The sequence below is a fragment of the Hordeum vulgare genome, chromosome 3H (genome assembly GCF_904849725.1).
Source record: "Hordeum vulgare subsp. vulgare chromosome 3H, MorexV3_pseudomolecules_assembly, whole genome shotgun sequence".
Lineage (NCBI taxonomy): Eukaryota > Viridiplantae > Streptophyta > Magnoliopsida > Poales > Poaceae > Hordeum > Hordeum vulgare.
In genome coordinates this window covers 476,252,005-476,271,851 of record NC_058520.1, presented here as the reverse complement: position 1 = coordinate 476,271,851, position 19,847 = coordinate 476,252,005, and the positions used below count along the sequence as shown (strand labels likewise).

Sequence of the window (19,847 nt, the reverse complement as noted above, 5' to 3'; positions counted from 1 at the left end):
GAAAAGTTTTTTCAGACTCCTGAAGAATAGACACTCGCATATAATTTTAGTTTCAAATTAAAATCCACTTGGGAGCCATCAAAAAAATAGCAACCAAAAACGAACACGTGAAAATAAGAAGAAATCAGTGTTGAATTTGTCTTTTTTCATAGTTCCAAGTGAAACTGATTTTGAATTTATTATTCTGTACATGCTCTGGAACATCTGAAGCAAGTGACACTATATATATTCAAATACTAAAAACATTGATTTTGGACTGGTTTTCACAGGATATTCTCGTATATATAGTCTAGTAAAGTTTCAAGAACACTGGTGCAAGCTCCATATCGGACATGCTTGGGATGCAAAGCAAAAGGTAACACTTTTCCCCTAATATATAACCCTAGAAAAGTAAGCAGATGGCACTGGCACGGTGGCACCCTTAACCTAATAGTCGCCGTCGTAGAGCCTCCGGCCGACCTCGAACGACGCGAATGCGTCGGCGCATGCATACTGCAGCTGCTCCCGCGTCAGCCACGGCGCGTCCCAGGCGCTGACCCGCACGTGGTACGGCTTCTCGGGCCAGACGCCCATCACCTGCCACACGAGCCCCTGCAGCCCGGTGCGGCACAGCGCCGGCTTCCCCAGCGCGCTGGCGGCGAGGTGGCGCAGGTCCACCGTGTTGGCCACCTGCAGCCCGTAGTGGGCGCTGAGCTTCTGCGCGTCGCCGAAGACCCCGACGCCGACGAAGGTGAAGCGGGCGTCGGCGAGGAAGTGGAAGAGGGAGTCCGGGACGTAGTCGGCGCGGAAGATCTGGAAGACGAGGCAACGGCGGCCGACGCAGAGCTGCAGCAGCGCGACGGGGCCCGGCGGGAGGCCGCGGAGCGAGGGGCGCCACTCGACGTCGAGGCCGACGACGAGGCGGTCGAGGCGGCGGCGGTGGATGTGGTAGACGAGGCCCAGCCACTCGTCGACGACGTCGCCGGAGGAGGTCAGGGTGGTGTGGACGTGGTCCTGGCCGAACGCCACGATGCAGTGGCCGTCGCCGAAGTCCGTCACCATGGAAGTCGCCATCTCGTAACTCCCGTCCCGAGGTTTCGAAGTTCGAACCGCTGTTTTGGTATATATCAGAAATCCAGAGTAGATTTGTCCCGCTGGTATATCTATCAGGTCTCCGTGTGTATATTTGTACCGGAACGACAGTGCGTCTGTTTTTGTTTTGTTTTTTCCTCTCTTTTTTTTTTTGAGTGAAACGACGGTGCGGCTGTTTTTTTTATGACGGAAACGTCCGTGCGTCGTTGCCAGGGTGGATATGCACTGATCGCATGACAAACGACCTCGCGGATCACATTGGCGGCCCACGTCGTGCTTTGTCGATGGAAAAGCCCAAATCCAGGGCTTTTTTTGTGTGTGCGTTACAAATCCAGGGCTTCATTGGCACAGTACGGCGCGAATAGTGGCTTGGAGAGCTCGTCGACGGCGTGCACCACGAACCCCGATCATCACAGCGCCTCCGTGCTCTCCGCAGCGCGCATCCTCTTGGCCACCGAGCCATCCTGCAGATCGTCCGTCTCAGATGCAGCAGCATCCGTTGGTCAGCTTGTGAAACAAATCGATTCCCTTAATTTAACATAGGGGCTTCTCTTTAATTTGTTTGTTTCCAACATGCCCCTCGAGGACCAGCAGCAGGAGCATATTCTGGCATTATTTCGGAGCTTGGAATTTGGGTTTCTGAGAATTCGGGGTTTGAACTTTGAAGGGCTCCCAGACATTATCATTGTTGGACAACGCTAGGGAGCGGCGCCGCACCTCCGTCTTGCCGTGCGGCGGCTCACTTAATTACATTCCAATGCAAAAAATTAACCTTCTGTTAATCACCCATTACATATCTCTCTCATGCATGCATGCGTGCAATGATATAATTATGTATAATGAAAACTGCTACATGCATGCAATGATGTCACCAAGATTCCTTTTAATTTGAAATTTAAAAAGTTTTATTTACAAAATCGTTAATTCAATCGATGATCCGCTTTCACCATTGACTTTCTCTCGACGAGTTTTTCGAAACTAGATCCCATGTCGACATGTTCCGTCAACTATTTTTTTCATCCATACTTGCTACATTTTTTGACCCCACTTGCCATATTATTAACCACTTACTTGCCTGAAAAAATAACTTAATTGACACTTTTAATGTTTTTTCGTACAAAACCATGTAACAGTTTTCATTATACATCATATAAAAGCATTGTCATAGGTTCTGTTTGTCAATTTAAATATGCAAACTTGTCATATTTACATACAACTTTGCCAAAAAAAAATATTTTGTGTGTTTGTTAGTTTAACTATGTCGAGTTATCATATTTATAAACGATGATAAAAAAAAAATTGTGGTCACCGATTTTAAATATGTTGAGTTGTCATATTTTTGCGCGTAATCGCCTAAAAATAATTGTTTGTGCTTGCCATTTTGATTATGTCTAGATGTCATATTTATACGCAGTTTTCAAAAAAATTGGCGATTAAGTTATTTTTTATCAGACAAGTAAGTACTTACTAATATGACAAGTAAGTACAACAAATGTGGTAAGTACGAGCAAAAGAAAAAATTGTCAAAACATGTCGACATGGGATCTAGTTTTGAAGATTTCATCGAAACAAAGTCAACGGTGAAAACGAATCATCGATCGAATTAACGGTTTAAGAGATAAAAGTTTTTGAATTCCGATCATTTAAAACGAATCTCATGACATCATTGCATGCATGCATGCATGAGAAGAAAAAATGCAAGCCGCTGCACGGAATGTCCATCATGCGGCGGTTCTAAATAGAATTTCCCATCATTGTTTCCTGTCATTTTGTTGCCCGCTAGTGCAGGTTAGAGAACTAGAAACAGAAAGCAACTTCTCTTAGAGCATGATTAATAGTATAGCCAACTGCTGGCTACAAGTCATCTTATAGCCCATCTTATAGCTAGCTTGTATAATAGTTAGCTATAAAAGAGTATTATTTTTATCATATATGGCCCACCTTTCATTCTCACAAATCATCTAGGAGCACGTGCTAGAGCTAGTTTTTTACGAAGAGCCCGCTTCTCTTCTCTTTTCTCTTCTCTCTCATCCAACTGAGCAAAAATATAATATTTTAATCCTTACAGGCTGCTGACCTTATTGTACTTGCTCTTATTCTCTTACTTCAGATGCCACCAGGGAGATGAAACGGTGTCTTCTGCCTTTGGGACACAATGTAACAGGGATGTGTGTTAGGCCACAGGTTGCATAGGCTATTATCGCATGCGCTCTGTATAGCCAGCATGCGATATAGCACCGATCGTGGCCCAGGTTGTGGAGTAGTGGAGACTAGAGTAGTGCCTGGACCTAGGCTAGTGGAGGCAAGTAGTGGCGCATGCATGATCAGCTCCTAGCTCATCAACTTTATATATACACCCATCCTAGAGCTTAATCAAATGCGTTGAATCTAATCCTCTCTCTCTCACTAAACATGGTGATGGGGTCATAGTCCTAGGGTAGGCTCATAGGCCTGTCATGTAGGTCCTACCCAAGGACTACCCCTCACAAAGGACAAGGCCCTTAGTGAGTTCCGACTGAATTAAGGAGTCCCCGTCATCCAGTCGGTAACAGGTCCTCGACCATCCAGTCGGAGACTAGCATTCGGAGGATATCAAGCTAACCGACTAGCTACCACTCGGTACATCGTAACCTCTCTGGAGGAAAACGGTCGTACGTTTCCAGGTGCATTTATTAGCATTTAGGGCATACGTTACAGGTAACGTATGCATTCAATCGCCACTACTCCACCCCTGTACCGGAACCGTTGTGGAGGGTAGCGCACTCTTTATAAGCCACCCTCCCCCGCTGGTAGAGGGGTTGGCAACTCATTGTATTCCATATTTCCACTCGACAACAAGCTCCCTGAGCACTGAGACGTAGGGCTATTACCTCCACCGCAGAGGGCCCTGAACTCATACAACCTCGTCGTAGCTAAGGCTCTGCCCATCCTTTTCGTATCCTACACATCTACTGTCAGGCTTATACCCACGACAGTTGGCGCCCACCGTGACAAGTCGCTCCGAATGTGCATCGACTTCAAGCATCTCAATAAGGTCTGCCCGAAAGACCATTTCCCGCTCCCCCGCATAGATCAAATTGTCGATTCGACTGCGGGTTGCGAGCGTCTGTCATTTCTTGATGCCTACTCGGGCTATCATCAGATCCGTCTGTATGGTCCCGATGAGTTAAAAACAGCCTTCATCACCCCATTTGGGTGCTTCTGCTACATCACTATGCCATTCGGTTTGAAGAATGCAGGAGCTACCTTTATGCGCATGATCCAAAAATGTCTCCTCGACCAGATCGGTCAGAATGTGGAGGCGTATATGGATGATATCGTAGTCAAGTCACGCAAAGGTTCCGACCTGCTGACTGACTTGGCAGAAACATTCGCCAACCTTCGTAGGTACGATATCAAGCTCAACCCCGCCAAATGTTCATTTGGCGTTCCCAGCGGAAAGTTACTCGGTTTCTTCGTTTCCGAACGAGGGATCGATGTCAACCCCGAAAAGATCGGGACCATCGTCCGAATGGAGAGGCCGGTCAGAATACACGACGTTCAACGGCTCACAGGTTGCCTAGCGGCTTTGAGCAGGTTCATCAGTCGACTCGGCGAGAAAGCGCTTCCTCTGTACCGACTCATGAAGAAATCAGATACCTTCGAGTGGACAGACGAAACCCAAGTCGCATTCGACGACCTCAAAGTCCTACTTTCCACCCAGCCGGTTCTTACTGCTCCGCTCAGTAAAGAGCCCCTTCTTCTGTATATCGCGGCTACAAATCAAGTCGTCAGTACTGTTCTTACAGTCGAACGAGAAGAAGAAGGCAAAGCATACAAAGTTCAGCGGCCAGTGTACTACGTCTCCGAGGTCCTGACTCCTTCCAAGCAGAGGTATCCCCACTATCAAAAACTTATCTACAGGATTTACATGACTGCGAAGAAGGTGGCCCATTATTTCCAAGACCACTCGGTGTCTGTCGTTTCTGATGCTCCATTGTCGGAAATTCTCCACAATCGAGACGCGTCAGGCCGAGTGGCGAAGTGGGCGATGGAGATGTTGTACTGTCATATCAAGTTCGATGCCAAGAAAGCTATTAAGTCTCAAGCCCTGGCTGACTTCATAGCAGAATGGGTAGAACAACAGCAACCGACCCACATCTACTCGGCCCATTGGACAATGTTCTTCGATGGGTCCAAGATGTTGAATGGCTCTGGCGCTGGCGTTGTGATCATATCGCCAAAGGGTGACAAGCTCAAGTACGTGCTACAAATACACTTCGATTCCTCCAATAACGAGGCAGAGTATGAAGCTCTCCTCTACGGGTTGCGTATGGCCATCTCATTCGACGTCCGTCGCCTGATGGTCTACGACGATTCGGATTTGATGGTCAATCAAGTGATGAAAGAGTGGGACGTCAGGAACCCCACCATGACTACATACTGCAATGCAGTGAGGAAGCTTGAGAATAAGTTTGAAGGTCTAGAACTTCACCATGTTCCGAGACTGAAGAACCAAGCAGCGGATGAGTTGGCAAAACTCGGATCCACTCGGAGACCAGTCCCGAGTGACGTCTGCCTCGAGCACCTCCACCTTCCCTCAGTCAAAGAAGATCCTTTTACAGAGGAGCCGGTACAACCGAAGAGTTCAACGGATCCGACTGAAGTCGATGTACCTGCTGTGGTTGATCTGGTCATGGAGATTCTTTCTGTCGTCCCCGATTGGACTGTGCCGATCATTGCATATATCCTCAGGCAGGAACTACCAGAGGACGAAGTCCAGGCCAGGCAGATAGTCCGTAGGTCGAAGTCATTCACTATCATTGATGGCCAACTGTACAAAGAAAGTATCTCAGGCGTTCTTCAACGATGCATCTCCCCAGAGGAGGGGCAGCTGATTCTGGAGGATATTCACTCGGGGACCTGCGGTCATCATGCTTCTTCGAGAGCAATCGTCACCAAGGCATTCAGGGCTGGTTTCTTCTGGCTGCAGGCTAACGAGATGGCTAAAGATATGGTTGACCGATGCGAGGGCTGCTAGTTCTACTCCAACAAATCCCACAAGCCGACTTCTGCGTTGAAGACGATCCCTCTTGTGTGGCCGTTTGCAGTGTGGGGATTAGATACAGTCGGCCATTCAAGACAGGCCAAGGTGGATACACACATCTGTTGGTGGCAGTCGACAAGTTCACGAAATGGATCGAAGCCAAGCCCATCAAGAAGCTCGACGCCTCAACAGCCGTCAAGTTTGTCAGGGACATCATCTTCAGATTCGGTGTACCTCACAGCATAATCACGGACAACGCGACAAACTTTGATTCGGACAGATTCAAAGGATTATGTACAAGCCAAGGTATCTGAGTGGACTTTGCTTCCGTGGTGCACCCGCAGTCCAATGGACAAGCAGAGCGGGCGAACGGACTTATTTTGCAAGGTTTGAAACCCCGACTCCTGCGAGAGATAGGACATGCCGCTGGCGCTTGGGTTACCGAGCTACCTTTAGTGCTTTGGGGACTTCGCAGAACCCCGAACAGATCTACAGGGCGATCACCGTTCTTCCTCGTTTATGGAGCAGAAGCGGTCCTTCCAAGTGACTTGCTTCACAATGCGCCACGAGTCGAACTCTTCTCCAAAGCTGAAGCAGAACAAGCAAGGCAAGACGGAGTGGATCTTTTAGAGGAGGAGCGCGAGATGGCACTGACTCGCTCAACCATTTATCAACAAGATCTGTGGCGTTTTCACGTGCGACACGTCAGGAGTCGTACGTTCCAAGCAGGCGACCTGGTGCTCCGAGTAGATCAGCAAAGACCTCACAAGTTGGCTCCTGCCTAGGAAGGACCCTTCATCATCTCCAAGGTGCTGAACAATGGGGCATACAGACTCTACAACGTCGACAGGGAGACAGACGAGCCGCGAGCATGGAACGGAGATCTCCTGAAGCGCTTCTACACGTGACCATCGACTGAAGCAATGTAAAGAACAAGTATTGGTGAAATAATATAAAGCAGGTTGAGTTTTTTGCAGGTTCAAAGTTCTTTCGCGGTCGCAGACTCCGGTCTCAAAAAAAAAACTTAGCTGCGATCCAGAATCGCCTAAGTATTAACCTTCTCCGAGTGTGCACTTCACGTCACACTCGGGGGCTTAGCTGCGATCCAGAATCGCCTAAGTATTAACCTTCTCCGAGTGTGCACTTCACGTCACACTCGGGGGCTTAGCTGCGATCCAGAATCACCTAAGTATTAACCTTCTCCGAGTGTGCACTTCACGTCACACTCGGGGGCTTAGCTGCGATCCAGAATCGCCTAAGTATTAACCTTCTCCGAGTGTGCACTTCACGTCACACTCGGAGGCTTAGCTGCGATCCAGAATCGTCTAAGTATTAACTTTCTCCGAGTGTGCACTTAACGTCACACTCGGGGACTTAGCTGCGATCCAGAATCGCCTAAGTATTAACCTTCTCCGAGTGTGCACTTAACTTCACACTCGGGGGCTTAGCTGCGATTCAGAATCGCCTAAGTATTAACCTTCTCTGAGTGTGCACTTCACGTCACACTCGGAGGCTTAGCTGCGATCCAGAATCGCCTAAGTATTAATTTTCTCCGAGTGTGCACTTAACGTCACACTCGGGGACTTAGCTGCGATCCATAATCGCCTAAGTATTAACCTTCTCCGAGTGTGCACTTAACGTCACACTCGGGGGCTTAGCTGCGATCCAGAATCGCCTAAGTATTAACTTTCTCCGAGTGTGCACTTCACGTCACACTCGGGGGGCTTAGCTGCGATCCAGAATCGCCTAAGTATTAACTTTCTCCGAGTGTGCACTTCACGTCACACTCGAGGACTTAGCTGCGATCCAGAATCGCCTAAGTATTAACTTTCTCCGAGTGTGCACTTAACGTCACACTCGGGGACTTAGCTCCGATCCAGAATCGCCTAAGTATTAACCTTCTCCGAGTGTACACTTAACGTCACACTGGGGACTTAGAGAATTCCACGGACCCTCAATGAGGCTCATGCAGATGTCAAAACAACTGACATGTTCCGAATGTTTGCCTTTGGCTTCACCAAGAAACGCCAAACAAAAACTCGAGTCAACATTGCAACAGAAGAGCAAAAGATTCGATTCAAACTTCAACCAAAGATAGTGGCTCGGTGTGGATCAAGCTTACCCACACCGACACAAGAATGTGACGGCCAACAGCAGTGGCCAAAGTTTCTTACAGATAAACACTCGGAGGATAAAAGTGTTCTTACGCATCATCTGGATTAACACCAGGACTGGAGGGCTCTACGAACGTGTCCAGATCAATACCGTCAGCGATGCGGGTGGCACTTTCAAGGAAGGTTTCCATGAAGTCTTCGAATCGAAGTTTCTTCGTGTTGGCGACCTTCAACGTCTTCAGTTTCTCCTCGCGCACCTCCTTGCAATGGACTCGGACCAGGGACAGAGCAACATCTGCACCACAACGAGCTGCAGATTTCTTCCACGACTGCACTCGGTTCGGAATCTCCTCCAGTCGGGTCATCAGGTTCTCCATCTCCTGCCGCGACTCATATTCTGGCCAAAGCTCCTTGTCGATTCGGCCGACGACTTCTCTCAGTCGACCGATGAAAGGACCAACTTTGCCCACGCGGATGTGCGCACGGAGCAGATCCTGATTGGCGTCCTCGCCGAGTGGAACGTTCTCGAGAATCGACCCCTCCACATCAGCTGCTTCAGCTTCAGCGTCAAAGCAAAAGTCTGCGACAACAGGACAAGCAGACAATAAGCGCCGAGTGTGACGCGCATAACACAACCACTCGGAAAGAGCAGGACTTACCAGCCAGACGCGTCATCATCTGCCGAGCCCAGTCGCTGACGTATTTCTCCTGTGCTCTGCACCGTTTGTTCAGCACGTCCATTTGTCCCATCAGAGCAGTCCTTTGTTTCCCCATCTTTTCAACTTCCTCAGTCAACACCCTGTTCGCTTCGCGAGCCTACTCCAATGACTTCTCTCGTCCCGCCAGAGCATCCTTCATGCCAGCCATTGCAAGCAGCGCCGCATCAAGCTCACCAGCTAACTGATTCTTCTCCGCCCTGAGAGTCTCATAGGTTGTTCCCATTTCACAAGTTTTCTGCCAGCAAACACCAAGAGACAATCAGAAAATTAACAATAAAAGTCTAAGTTCTTCAGACCCCTGCCGACGCAAGCAGTCGACAGCGGTCTCGGGGACTACACCCAGTGGGTTCACTAAGAGTGACCCCACTGGCACGCAACTCAAGCAGGCCCGCCCTATTGAGATGCATGTTACCACCTACGCCTATGAGGCCAAGACTACCCGACCTGAGTACAAATTACTCTCGGGGACTCTTACAGTAAGTGCACTCCGAGTGCCACAACTGCTCACAGTCGGACATATTATTTACAGATCCGATCAAAGCAAAGACAATATGTATAAAGACAACTACCGGTGCAAGCACTCGACAGAAGTCTCGGGGACTACACCCACTGGGTTCACTCAGAGTGAACCCATTGCAAACAACAGATACTATCCAAAAACACCGAGTGGGTTACAAGAGAAAAGTAAATACTTACTAGCCCACTTACTCGGATATCATTCCGCAGCTCCAAGCTCCGCTGATACAAGGATGCGACGGAGTCGTAGGCCCTCTTGGCTTCTCCAGCCATCAGCTCCGCCTGCACCATGGCTCCCTTGGCCGGTCCCACCTGCTCCTCCGGGAGACGCTGGATGTTGAACTCGACATTCGACGAGCCTGGCATCGTCGAAAGTTCCTGAGGCATCCCAAGGTCCGCTCCGGTCGACTCTTCAACCACCAGTGCCAGTTCAGTCGGCGGCAGCGCCTCAGTCGGCAGCACGTCGGCAGCGAGAGTAGCAACAGGCGGAGCAGCCTCAAGAACAGGCTTTGCAGCTTGTTCAGCTCTCCCCTGATCACCCTCGTCCACGCAAATCGCCCCTGATAGACCGAACGACGCGAGATCTCAGAAAAAGAAAGAGGCAGAACCTATGATAGAATTCGAGACGCGGTAGAATAAAACACTCGAAGTCACTACAACGCACCTGGCTGGGACGAGATGACGTTGTCCGTGTCCATGGGGTCATCCTCCTGGCACGCCGGAGAGGTGGCATAAGTAGCGACTCTGTCGAGTGAAATCCATTCGACCAATGAACAGGAATTCACTCGGATATCAGAAGAAATTAGAAGATCGATACACTTACGTGGAGGTGACGGGGACAGCAACCCTCATCCGCGGCAGAGCCTTCTGAGGTTTGGACCCACTCGGTTTGGCCGCCTTGGAAGACTGACCCGCAGGTTCAGCAGCAGCATCCCTGGCCCTCTTGGTGCTCCGAGCACTCGGGACCACCGGGGCAGTGGGCGGAGCACTCGAAGATGCTAGAGGGACCGAGGGAACGGCAGGCTCGTGTCGGTGCTTGGTCCGATGCTCTGTTTGCGGAGGCGGCGAGTCCTGCTCTTCGCCTTCCTCCTCTTCCTCGCTAGTCTCTTCCTCCAACTCCCCGCTGTCGGAGACATACTCAGCGCTCTCCACGCTGCCTTCCTGGCTGCCTTCCTCCTCCTCGGCCGGGTTCCCGTTCGAGACGGGAGAAAACCAGTTGCTCCACTCCTGCATAAAATTCAGTCGGCGACATCAGACGTCACACAGAGATTCAAGCAAACAATAAGATTAAGACAGTTAGGAGCACTCGACAAGTGCCACTTACCTGATTCGGAGGAGGATTATCCGCGCAGAAAGGCTTCACTCGCCGAGATCCTTTGGGATTCTCGCAGGGGCCTGTGATCTGGAGCACCCACGAGGTCACCTTCTCCTCAGTCACGCCCACAACGTTGGTCCGAGTGGAATCCTCGGGCCCCGTATAATGCCACATGGCGTGGTCGCGAGCCTGCAGGGGTTGGATACGCCGACCGAGGAAGACCTCCAGCAAGTCTATGCCAGTGACCCCCCTCCTGACGACATCTACAAGCGCTCCGACCAGAGGCTGGATGTCATTCTTCTCCGCCCTCGTGAGCACGAGCTGCTTAGGTGGGGCTGGCCGATCTAAGCTAAAGGGAGGCAGCCCTGTCGAAGCATTCGGACAGGCGATATCCTGGCAGTAGAACCACGTCGACTGCCAGTTCCTGACCGACTCACTTAACTGGAGGGCAGGATAACTGCTCCGACTCTTTTTCTGGAAACCTAAGCCCCCGCAGAGCTGGAGAAGATGTGTTTTATCATCCGACTGGCTGAGTCGTTTGATGGTTTGAGATCTAGCAGAAAAATATGTGCTTGAACAGCCCCCAATGGGGAGGACAGCCAATGAAACACTCGCACAGAACTATAAAAGCAGAGAGATGGGCAATGGCATTCGGGGGAAAGTGGTCAAGTTGTGCCCCGAAGTGATTCATGATGCCCTTGAAGAAAGGATGCGGGGGCAAGGAGAAACCTCGATAGACGTGGCTGAGCAACAAGACGAGCTCCCCCTCCCGGGGCGCCGGCTCGACCTCGTTCTCCGCCGGCAGCCTCTAAGACTTGTGCACGATCATCCCGTGCTCAACCAGCTGCAGCAGATCCCCCTCCGTCACCGTGGAGGGGAGGAAGTCGCCTTGAATCCACCCCGCCGGCAGCGTCCGCTGCCGCCGCTGAGCAGGAGCCGCCCCCTTCCCCTTCTTCTTCCTCGCCTCCATCTTGCTGGTCTGACCCTTGGTCATGGCGGAAACTGCGAACCCGCGGGAGGAAGGAGGAGGGAGGAGTGTAGAGGCGCTGGAGGTGGTGAGAGAGACGGAGCAGGCAAAGGCAAGAGATTCGGCGAGCGTAACGAAGAACCCTCGTCGCCGAGATTTAAGTAGGGTTCCGACTGGGTCGCTGGCAGGTAGGCCCGAAACCTTATCCCCCGACCCACCGTGGCGATATTAGTGGAGAGGTTGAAGGCGCGAGAATCGAGGCGTCAGGCGCTACTCGAGCGCGATGGCGTCATCCCCGCTGAGCGTGCGGAACCCGAAATTTGAGATCCCGGAAAATCCGCCGCTGTCAGTTGACCGGTCGCGTCAAAAGATGCCGCAGAAGCACTCGGCTTCCGACAGTCTGTTTCGCGAGTACTTCCACTCGGATCGTTGGTCAGAAAAGATAAAATGGATCGAGGCAAGCAACGCCCAAGCCAAATCTGTTCTAGTCGGATCCAAACTTCAAGCACCGCTTCATCGTTTCAACCCCAATCCATTCGGGGACTAATGATGGGGTCATAGTCCTAGGGTAGGGTCATAGTCCTAGGGTAGGGTCATAGGCCTGTCATGTAGGTGTTGGGCAACGTCGCATGGGAAACAAAAAATTTCCTACGCGCACGAAGACCTATCATGGTGATGTCCATCTACGAGAGGGGATGAGTGATCTACGTACCCTTGTAGACCGTACAGCAGAAGCGTTAGTGAACGCGGTTGATGTAGTGGAACGTCCTCACGTCCCTTGATCCGCCCCGCGAACTATCCCGCGATCAGTCCCACGATCTAGTGTCGAACGGACGGCACCTCCGCGTTCAGCACACGTACAGCTCGACGATGATCTCGGCCTTCTTGATCCAGCAAGAGAGACGGAGAGGTAGAAGAGTTCTCCGGCAGCGTGACGGCGCTCCGGAGGTTGGTGATGATCTCGTCTCAGCAGGGCTCCGCCCAAGCTCCGCAGAAACGCGATCTAGAGAAAAAACCGTGGAGGTATGTGGTCGGGCTGCCCTGGAAAAGTCGTCTCAAATCAGCCCTAAAACCTCCGTATATATAGGTGGGAGAGGGGGGACCTTGCCTTGGGGCTCAAGGAGCCCCAAGGGGGTCGGCCGAGCCAAAGGGGGGAAGGTCTCCCCCCCCCCAAACCGAGTCCTACTTGGTTTGGTGGGTGGAGTCCTTCTTTCCTTTCCCACCTCCTCCTTTTTTTTCTTTTCTCTTTGATTTTTCTTCCAATGCGCATAGGGCCCTTTTGGGCTGTCCCACCAGCCCACTAAGGGCTGGTGCGCCACCCTCAAGGCCTACGGGCTTCCCCGGGGTGGGTTGCCCCCCCCCCCCCGGTGAACTCCCGGAACCCATTCGTCATTCCCGGTAACTCCGAAAACCTTCCGGTAATCAAATGAGGTCATCCTATATATCAATCTTCGTTTCCGGACCATTCCGGAAACCCTCGTGACGTCCGTGATCTCATCTGGGACTCCGAACAACATTCGGTAACCAACCATATAACTCAAATACGCATAAAACAACGTCGAACCTTAAGTGTGCAGACCCTGCGGGTTCGAGAACTATGTAGACATGACCCGAGAGACTCCTCGGTCAATATCCAATAGCGGGACCTGGATGCCCATATTGGATCCTACATATTCTACGAAGATCTTATTGTTTGAACCTCAGTGCCAAGGATTCATATAATCCCGTATGTCATTCCCTTTGTCCTTCGGTATGTTACTTGCCCGAGATTCGATCGTCAGTATCCGCATACCTATTTCAATCTCGTTTACTGGCAAGTATCTTTACTCGTTCCGTAATACAAGATCCCGCAACTTACACTAAGTTACATTGCTTGCAAGGCTTGTGTGTGATGTTGTATTACCGAGTGGGCCCCGAGATACCTCTCCGTCAAACGGAGTGACAAATCCCAGTCTTGATCCATACTAACTCAACGAACACCTTCGAAGATACCTGTAGAGCATCTTTATAGTCTCCCAGTTACGTTGCGACGTTTGATACACACAAAGTATTCCTCCGGTGTTAGTGAGTTATATGATCTCATGGTCATAGGAACAAATACTTGACACGCAGAAAACAGTAGCAACAAAATGACACGATCAACATGCTACGTCTATTAGTTTGAGTCTAGTCCATCACGTGATTCTCCTAATGACGTGATCCAGTTATCAAGCAACAACACCTTGTTCATAATCAGAAGACACTGACTATCTTTGATCAACTGGCTAGCCAACTAGAGGCTTGCTAGGGACAGTGTTTTGTCTATGTATCCACACATGTAAATGAGTCTTCATTCAATACAATTATAGCATGGATAATAAACGATTATCTTGATACAGGAATTATAATAATAACTATATTTATTATTTCCTCTAGGGCATAATTCCAACAGTCTCCCACTTGCACTAGAGTCAATAATCTAGCCCTCACATCATCATGCGAATTACATTGTAATAAATCTAACACCCATACAGTTCTGGTGTTGATCATGCTTTGGTCGTGGAAGAGGTTTAGTCAGCGGGTCTGCTACATTCAGATCCGTGTGCACTTTGCATATATTTACGTCCTCTCCTTCGACGTAGTCGCGGATGAGGTTGAAGCGTCGTTTGATGTGTCTGGACTTCTTATGAAACCGTGGTTCCTTTGCTAAGGCAATGGCACCCGTGTTGTCATAGAACAAGGTTATTAGATTCAGTGCGCTTGGCACCACTCCAAGATCCGTCATGAACTGCTTCATCCAGACACCCTCCTTAGCCGCCTCCGAGGCAGCCATGTACTCCGCTTCACATGTAGAATCTGCTACGACGCTTTGCTTGGAACTGCACCAGCTTACCGCACCCCCATTAAGAATAAATACGTATCCGGTTTGCGACTTAGAGTCGTCCGGATCTGTGTCAAAGCTTGCATCGACGTAACCTTTTACGGCGAGCTCTTCGTCACCTCCATACACGAGAAACATTTCCTTAGTCCTTTTCAGGTACTTCAGGATATTCTTGACCGTTGTCCAGTGATCCACTCCTGGATTACTCTGGAACCTACCTGCCATACTTATGGCCAGGCTAACGTCCGGTCTAGTGCATAGCATTGCATACATGATAGAACCTATGGCTGAAGCATAGGGGACGGAGCGCATATGCTCTCTATCTTCATCAGTTGCTGGGCACTGAGTCTTACTCAATCTCGTACCTTGTAAAACTGGCAAGAACCCCTTCTTGGACTGTTCCATTTTGAACCTCTTCAAAACTTTATCAAGGTATGTGCTTTCTGAAAGTCCTATCAGGCATTTTGATCTATCCCTATAGATCTTAATGCCTAGAATGTAAGCAGCTTCTCCTAGGTCCTTCATAGAGAAACTTTTATTCAAGTAATCCTTTATGCTCTCCAAAAACTCTATGTTGTTTCCAATCAGCAATATGTCATCCACATATAATATTAGAAACGCCACAGAGCTCCCACTCACTTTCTTGTAAATACAAGATTCTCCAACCACTTGTATAAACCCAAATGCTTTGATCACCTCATCAAAGCGTTTGTTCCAACTCCGAGATGCTTGCACCAGTCCATAAATGGATCGTTGGAGCTTGCACACCTTGTTAGCATTCTTAGGATCGACAAAACCTTCGGGTTGCATCATATACAATTCTTCCTTAAGGAAACCGTTAAGGAACGCCGTTTTGACATCCATCTGCCAGATTTCATAATCGAAAAATGCAGCTATTGCTAACATGATTCTGACGGACTTAAGCATCGCTACGGGTGAGAATGTCTCATCGTAGTCAACTCCTTGAACTTGTGAAAAACCCTTTGCCACAAGTCGAGCTTTATAAACGGTCACATTGCCGTCAGCGTCCGTCTTCCTCTTAAAGATCCATTTGTTCCGAATAGCCTTGCGGCCCTCAGGCAGTACCTCCAAAGTCCACACTTTGTTCTCATACATGGATCCTATCTCGGACTTCAAGGCTTCTAGCCATTTGTTGGAATCTGGGCCCACCATTGCTTCTTCATAATTTGCAGGTTCATTGTTGTCCAACAACATGATTGATAAGACGGGATTACCGTACCACTCTGGAGCAGCACGTGGTCTCGTCGACTGCGTGGTTCGACAGAAACTTGAATCGGAGTTTCATGATCATCATCATTAACTTCCTCCTCAACCGGCGTCGCAACGACAGAGGTTTCCCCTTGCCCTGCGCCACCATCCAGAGGGATGAGAGGTTCGACAACCTCGTCAAGTTCTATCTTCCTCCCACTCAATTCTCTCGAGAGAAACTCCTTCTCGAGAAAAGCTCCGTTTTTAGCAACAAACACTTTGCCCTCGGATTTGAGATAGAAGGTGTACCCAACTGTCCCTTTTGGGTAACCTATGAAGATGCACTTTTCCGCTTTGGGTTCCAGCTTTTCAGGCGGAAGCTTTTTGACATAAGCATCCCATCCCCAAACTTTAAGAAACGACAACTTTGGCCTTTTGCCATACCACAGTTCGTATGGTGTCGTCTCAACGGATTTTGATGGTGCCCTATTTAAAGTGAATGCAGCTGTTTCTAATGCATAACCCCAAAACGATAACGGCAAATCGGTAAGAGACATCATAGATCGCACCATCTCTAATAAAGTACGATTACGACGTTCGGACACACCATTACGCTGTGGTGTTCCAGGCGGTGTCAACTGTGAAACAATTCCACATTGTCTTAAGTGAGCACCAAACTCGAAACTCAGATATTCACCCCCACGATCAGACCGTAGAAACTTGATCTTCTTGTTACGATGATTTTCAACTTCACTCTGAAATTGCTTGAACTTTTCAAATGTTTCAGACTTGTGCTTCATTAAGTAGACATAACCATATCTACTCAAATCGTCAGTGAAGGTGAGAAAATAACGATATCTGCCGCGTGCCTCTACGCTCATCGGACCACACACATCGGTATGTACGATTTCCAACAAGTCACTTGCACGCTCCATTGTTCCGGAGAACGGAGTTTTAGTCATCTTGCCCATGAGGCATGGTTCGCACGTGTCAAGTGAATCAAAGTCAAGTGACTCTAAAAGTCCATCGGCATGGAGTTTCTTCATGCGCTTTACACCAATATGACCTAAGCGGCAGTGCCACAAAAATATGGCGCTATCATTGTTAACTCTAACGCTTTTGGTCTCAATGTTATGTATGTGTGTATCGCTATCAAGATTCAATATGAACAATCCTCTCACATTGGGTGCATGACCATAAAAGATGTTACTCATAGAAATAGAACAACCATTATTCTCTGACTTAAAAGAGTAACCGTCTCGCAATAAACAAGATCCAGATATAATGTTCATGCTCAACGCAGGCACTAAATAACAATGATTCAAGTTCATAACTAATCCTGATGGTAACTGAAGTGAAACTGTGCCGACGGCGATTGCATCAACCTTGGAACCATTTCCTACGCGCATCGTCACTTCATCTTTCGCCAGCCTTCGTCTATTCCGCAGTTCCTGTTTCGAGTTGCAAATATGAGCAACAGAACCGGTATCGAATACCCAGGCACTACTACGAGAGCCGGTTAAGTACACATCAATAACATGTATATCAAATATACCTGATTTTTCTTTGGCCGCCTTCTTATCTGCCAGATACTTGGGGCAATTGCGCTTCCAGTGACCCATACCCTTGCAATAGTAACACTCTGTTTCAGGCTTAGGTCCAGCTTTGGGTTTCTTCGTTGGATTGGCAACAGGCTTGCCGCTCTTCTTTGAATTACCCTTCTTTCCTTTGCCGTTTCTCTTGAAACTAGTGGTCTTATTCACCATCAACACTTGATGCTCTTTACGGAGTTCAGACTCTGCGACTTTCAGCATCGCAAACAACTCGCCGGGTGACTTGTTCATCCCTTGCATGTTGTAGTTCAACACAATGCCTTTATAGCTTGGCGGCAGTGATTGAAGGATTTTGTCAGTGATAGCCTCTTGCGGGAGTTCAATCCCCAGCTCAGCTAGACGGTTTGAGTACCCAGACATTTTGAGCACATGTTCACTGACAGACGAGTTCTCCTCCATCTTGCAAGCATAGAATTTATCGGAGGTCTCATACCTCTCGATCCGGGCGTTCTTCTGAAAGATAAACTTCAACTCCTGGAACATCTCAAATGCTCCATGATGCTCAAAGCGACGTTGAAGTCCCGGTTCTAAGCCATACAAGACTGCACATTGAACTACTGAGTAGTCCTCCTTACGTGCTAACCAAGCGTTCTTAACATCCTGATCAGCCGTAGCGGGTGGTTCATCTCCTAGCGCAGCATTAAGGACATAATCCTTCTTCCCAACTTGTAAGATTAGCTTAAGATTACGAGTCCAGTCTACAAAGTTGCTTCCATCATCTTTCAACTTAGCTTTCTCTAGGAACGTATTAAAATTCAGGGTCACTGTCGCGTGAGTCATGATCTACAACACAAATATATTCAAAGTGGACTTAGACTATGTTCAAGATAATTAGAGTTTAACTTAATCAAATTATTCGCTAAACTCCCACTCAAAAAGTACATCTCTCTAGTCATTTGAGTGGTTCATGATCCACTTACACTAGCTCAAGTCCGATCATCACGTGAGTTGAGTATAGTTTCAGTGGTAATCATCCCTATGCTAATCATATCATCTATATGATTCATGATCGACCTTTCGGTCTCATGTGTTCCGAGGCCATGTCTGCACATGCTAGGCTCGTCAAGCTTAACCCGAGTGTTCCGCGTGCGCAACTGTTTTGCACCGTCGTATGTGAACGTTGAGTCTATCACACCCGATCATCACGTGGTGTCTCGAAACGACGAACTGTAGCAACGGTGCACAGTCGGGGAGAACACAATTTCGTCTTGAAATTTTAGTGAGAGATCACCTCATAATTCTACCGTCGTTCTAAGCAAAATAAGGTGCATAAAAGGATTAACATCACATGCAATTCATAAGTGACATGATATGGCCATCATCACTTGCTTCTTGATCTCCATCACCAAAGCACCGGCACGATCTTCTTGTCACCGGCGCCACACCATGATCTCCATCAACGTGTCGCCATCGGGGTTGTCGTGCTACTCATGCTATTACTACTAAAGCTACATCCTAGCAAAATAGTAAACGCATTTGCAAGCACAAACATTAGTATAAAGACAACCCTATGGCTCCTGCCGGTTGCCGTACCATCGACGTGCAAGTCGATATTATCTATTACAACATGATCATCTCATACATCCAATATATCACATCACATCGTTGGCCATATCACATCACAAGCATACCCTGCAAAAACAAGTTAAACGTCCTCTAATTTTGTTGTTGCATGTTTTACGTGGTGACCATGGGTATCTAGTAGGATCGCATCTTACTTACGCAAAAACCACAACGGAGATATATGAGTTGCTATTTAACCTCATCCAAGGACCTCCTCGGTCAAATCCAATTCAACTAAAGTTGGAGAAACCGACACTTGCCAGTCATCTTTGAGCAACGGGGTTACTCGTAGCGATGAAACCAGTCTCTCGTAAGCGTACGAGTAATGCCGGTCCAAGCCGCTTCAATCCAACAATACCGCGGAATCAAGAAAAGACTAAGGAGGGCAGCAAAACGCACATCACCGCCCACAAAAACTTTTGTGTTCTACTCGAGAATACATCTACGCATGAACCTAGCTCTGATACCACTGTTGGGGAACGTCGCATGGGAAACAAAAAAAATTCCTACGCGCACGAAGACCTATCATGGTGATGTCCATCTACGAGAGGGGATGAGTGATCTACGTACCTTTGTAGACCGTACAGCAGAAGCGTTAGTGAACGCGGTTGATGTAGTGGAACGTCCTCACGTCCCTCGATCCGCCCCGCGAACTATCCCGCGATCAGTCCCACGATCTAGTGCCGAACGGACGGCACCTCCGTGTTCAGCACACGTACAACTCGACGATGATCTCGGCCTTCTTGATCCAGCAAGAGAGACGGAGAGGTAGAAGAGTTCTCCGGCAGCGTGACGGCGCTCCGGAGGTTGGTGATGATCTCGTCTCAGCAGAGCTCCGCCCAAGCTCCGCAGAAACGCGATCTAGAGGAAAAAC

The 19,847-nt window shown here is 48.9% G+C and overlaps 1 protein-coding gene across 1 annotated transcript; it reads right to left on the bottom strand.

The window, feature by feature from the left end:
• Positions 1 to 260: 260 nt before the first annotated feature.
• On the bottom strand, positions 261 to 1,087 carry LOC123440228 (Werner Syndrome-like exonuclease). The gene has a single exon (XM_045116798.1). It carries the CDS (start codon positions 1,051 to 1,053, stop codon positions 427 to 429), a length of 627 nt encoding a protein of 208 aa, XP_044972733.1. The 5' UTR covers positions 1,054 to 1,087; the 3' UTR covers positions 261 to 426.
• Positions 1,088 to 19,847: the final 18,760 nt, after the last annotated feature.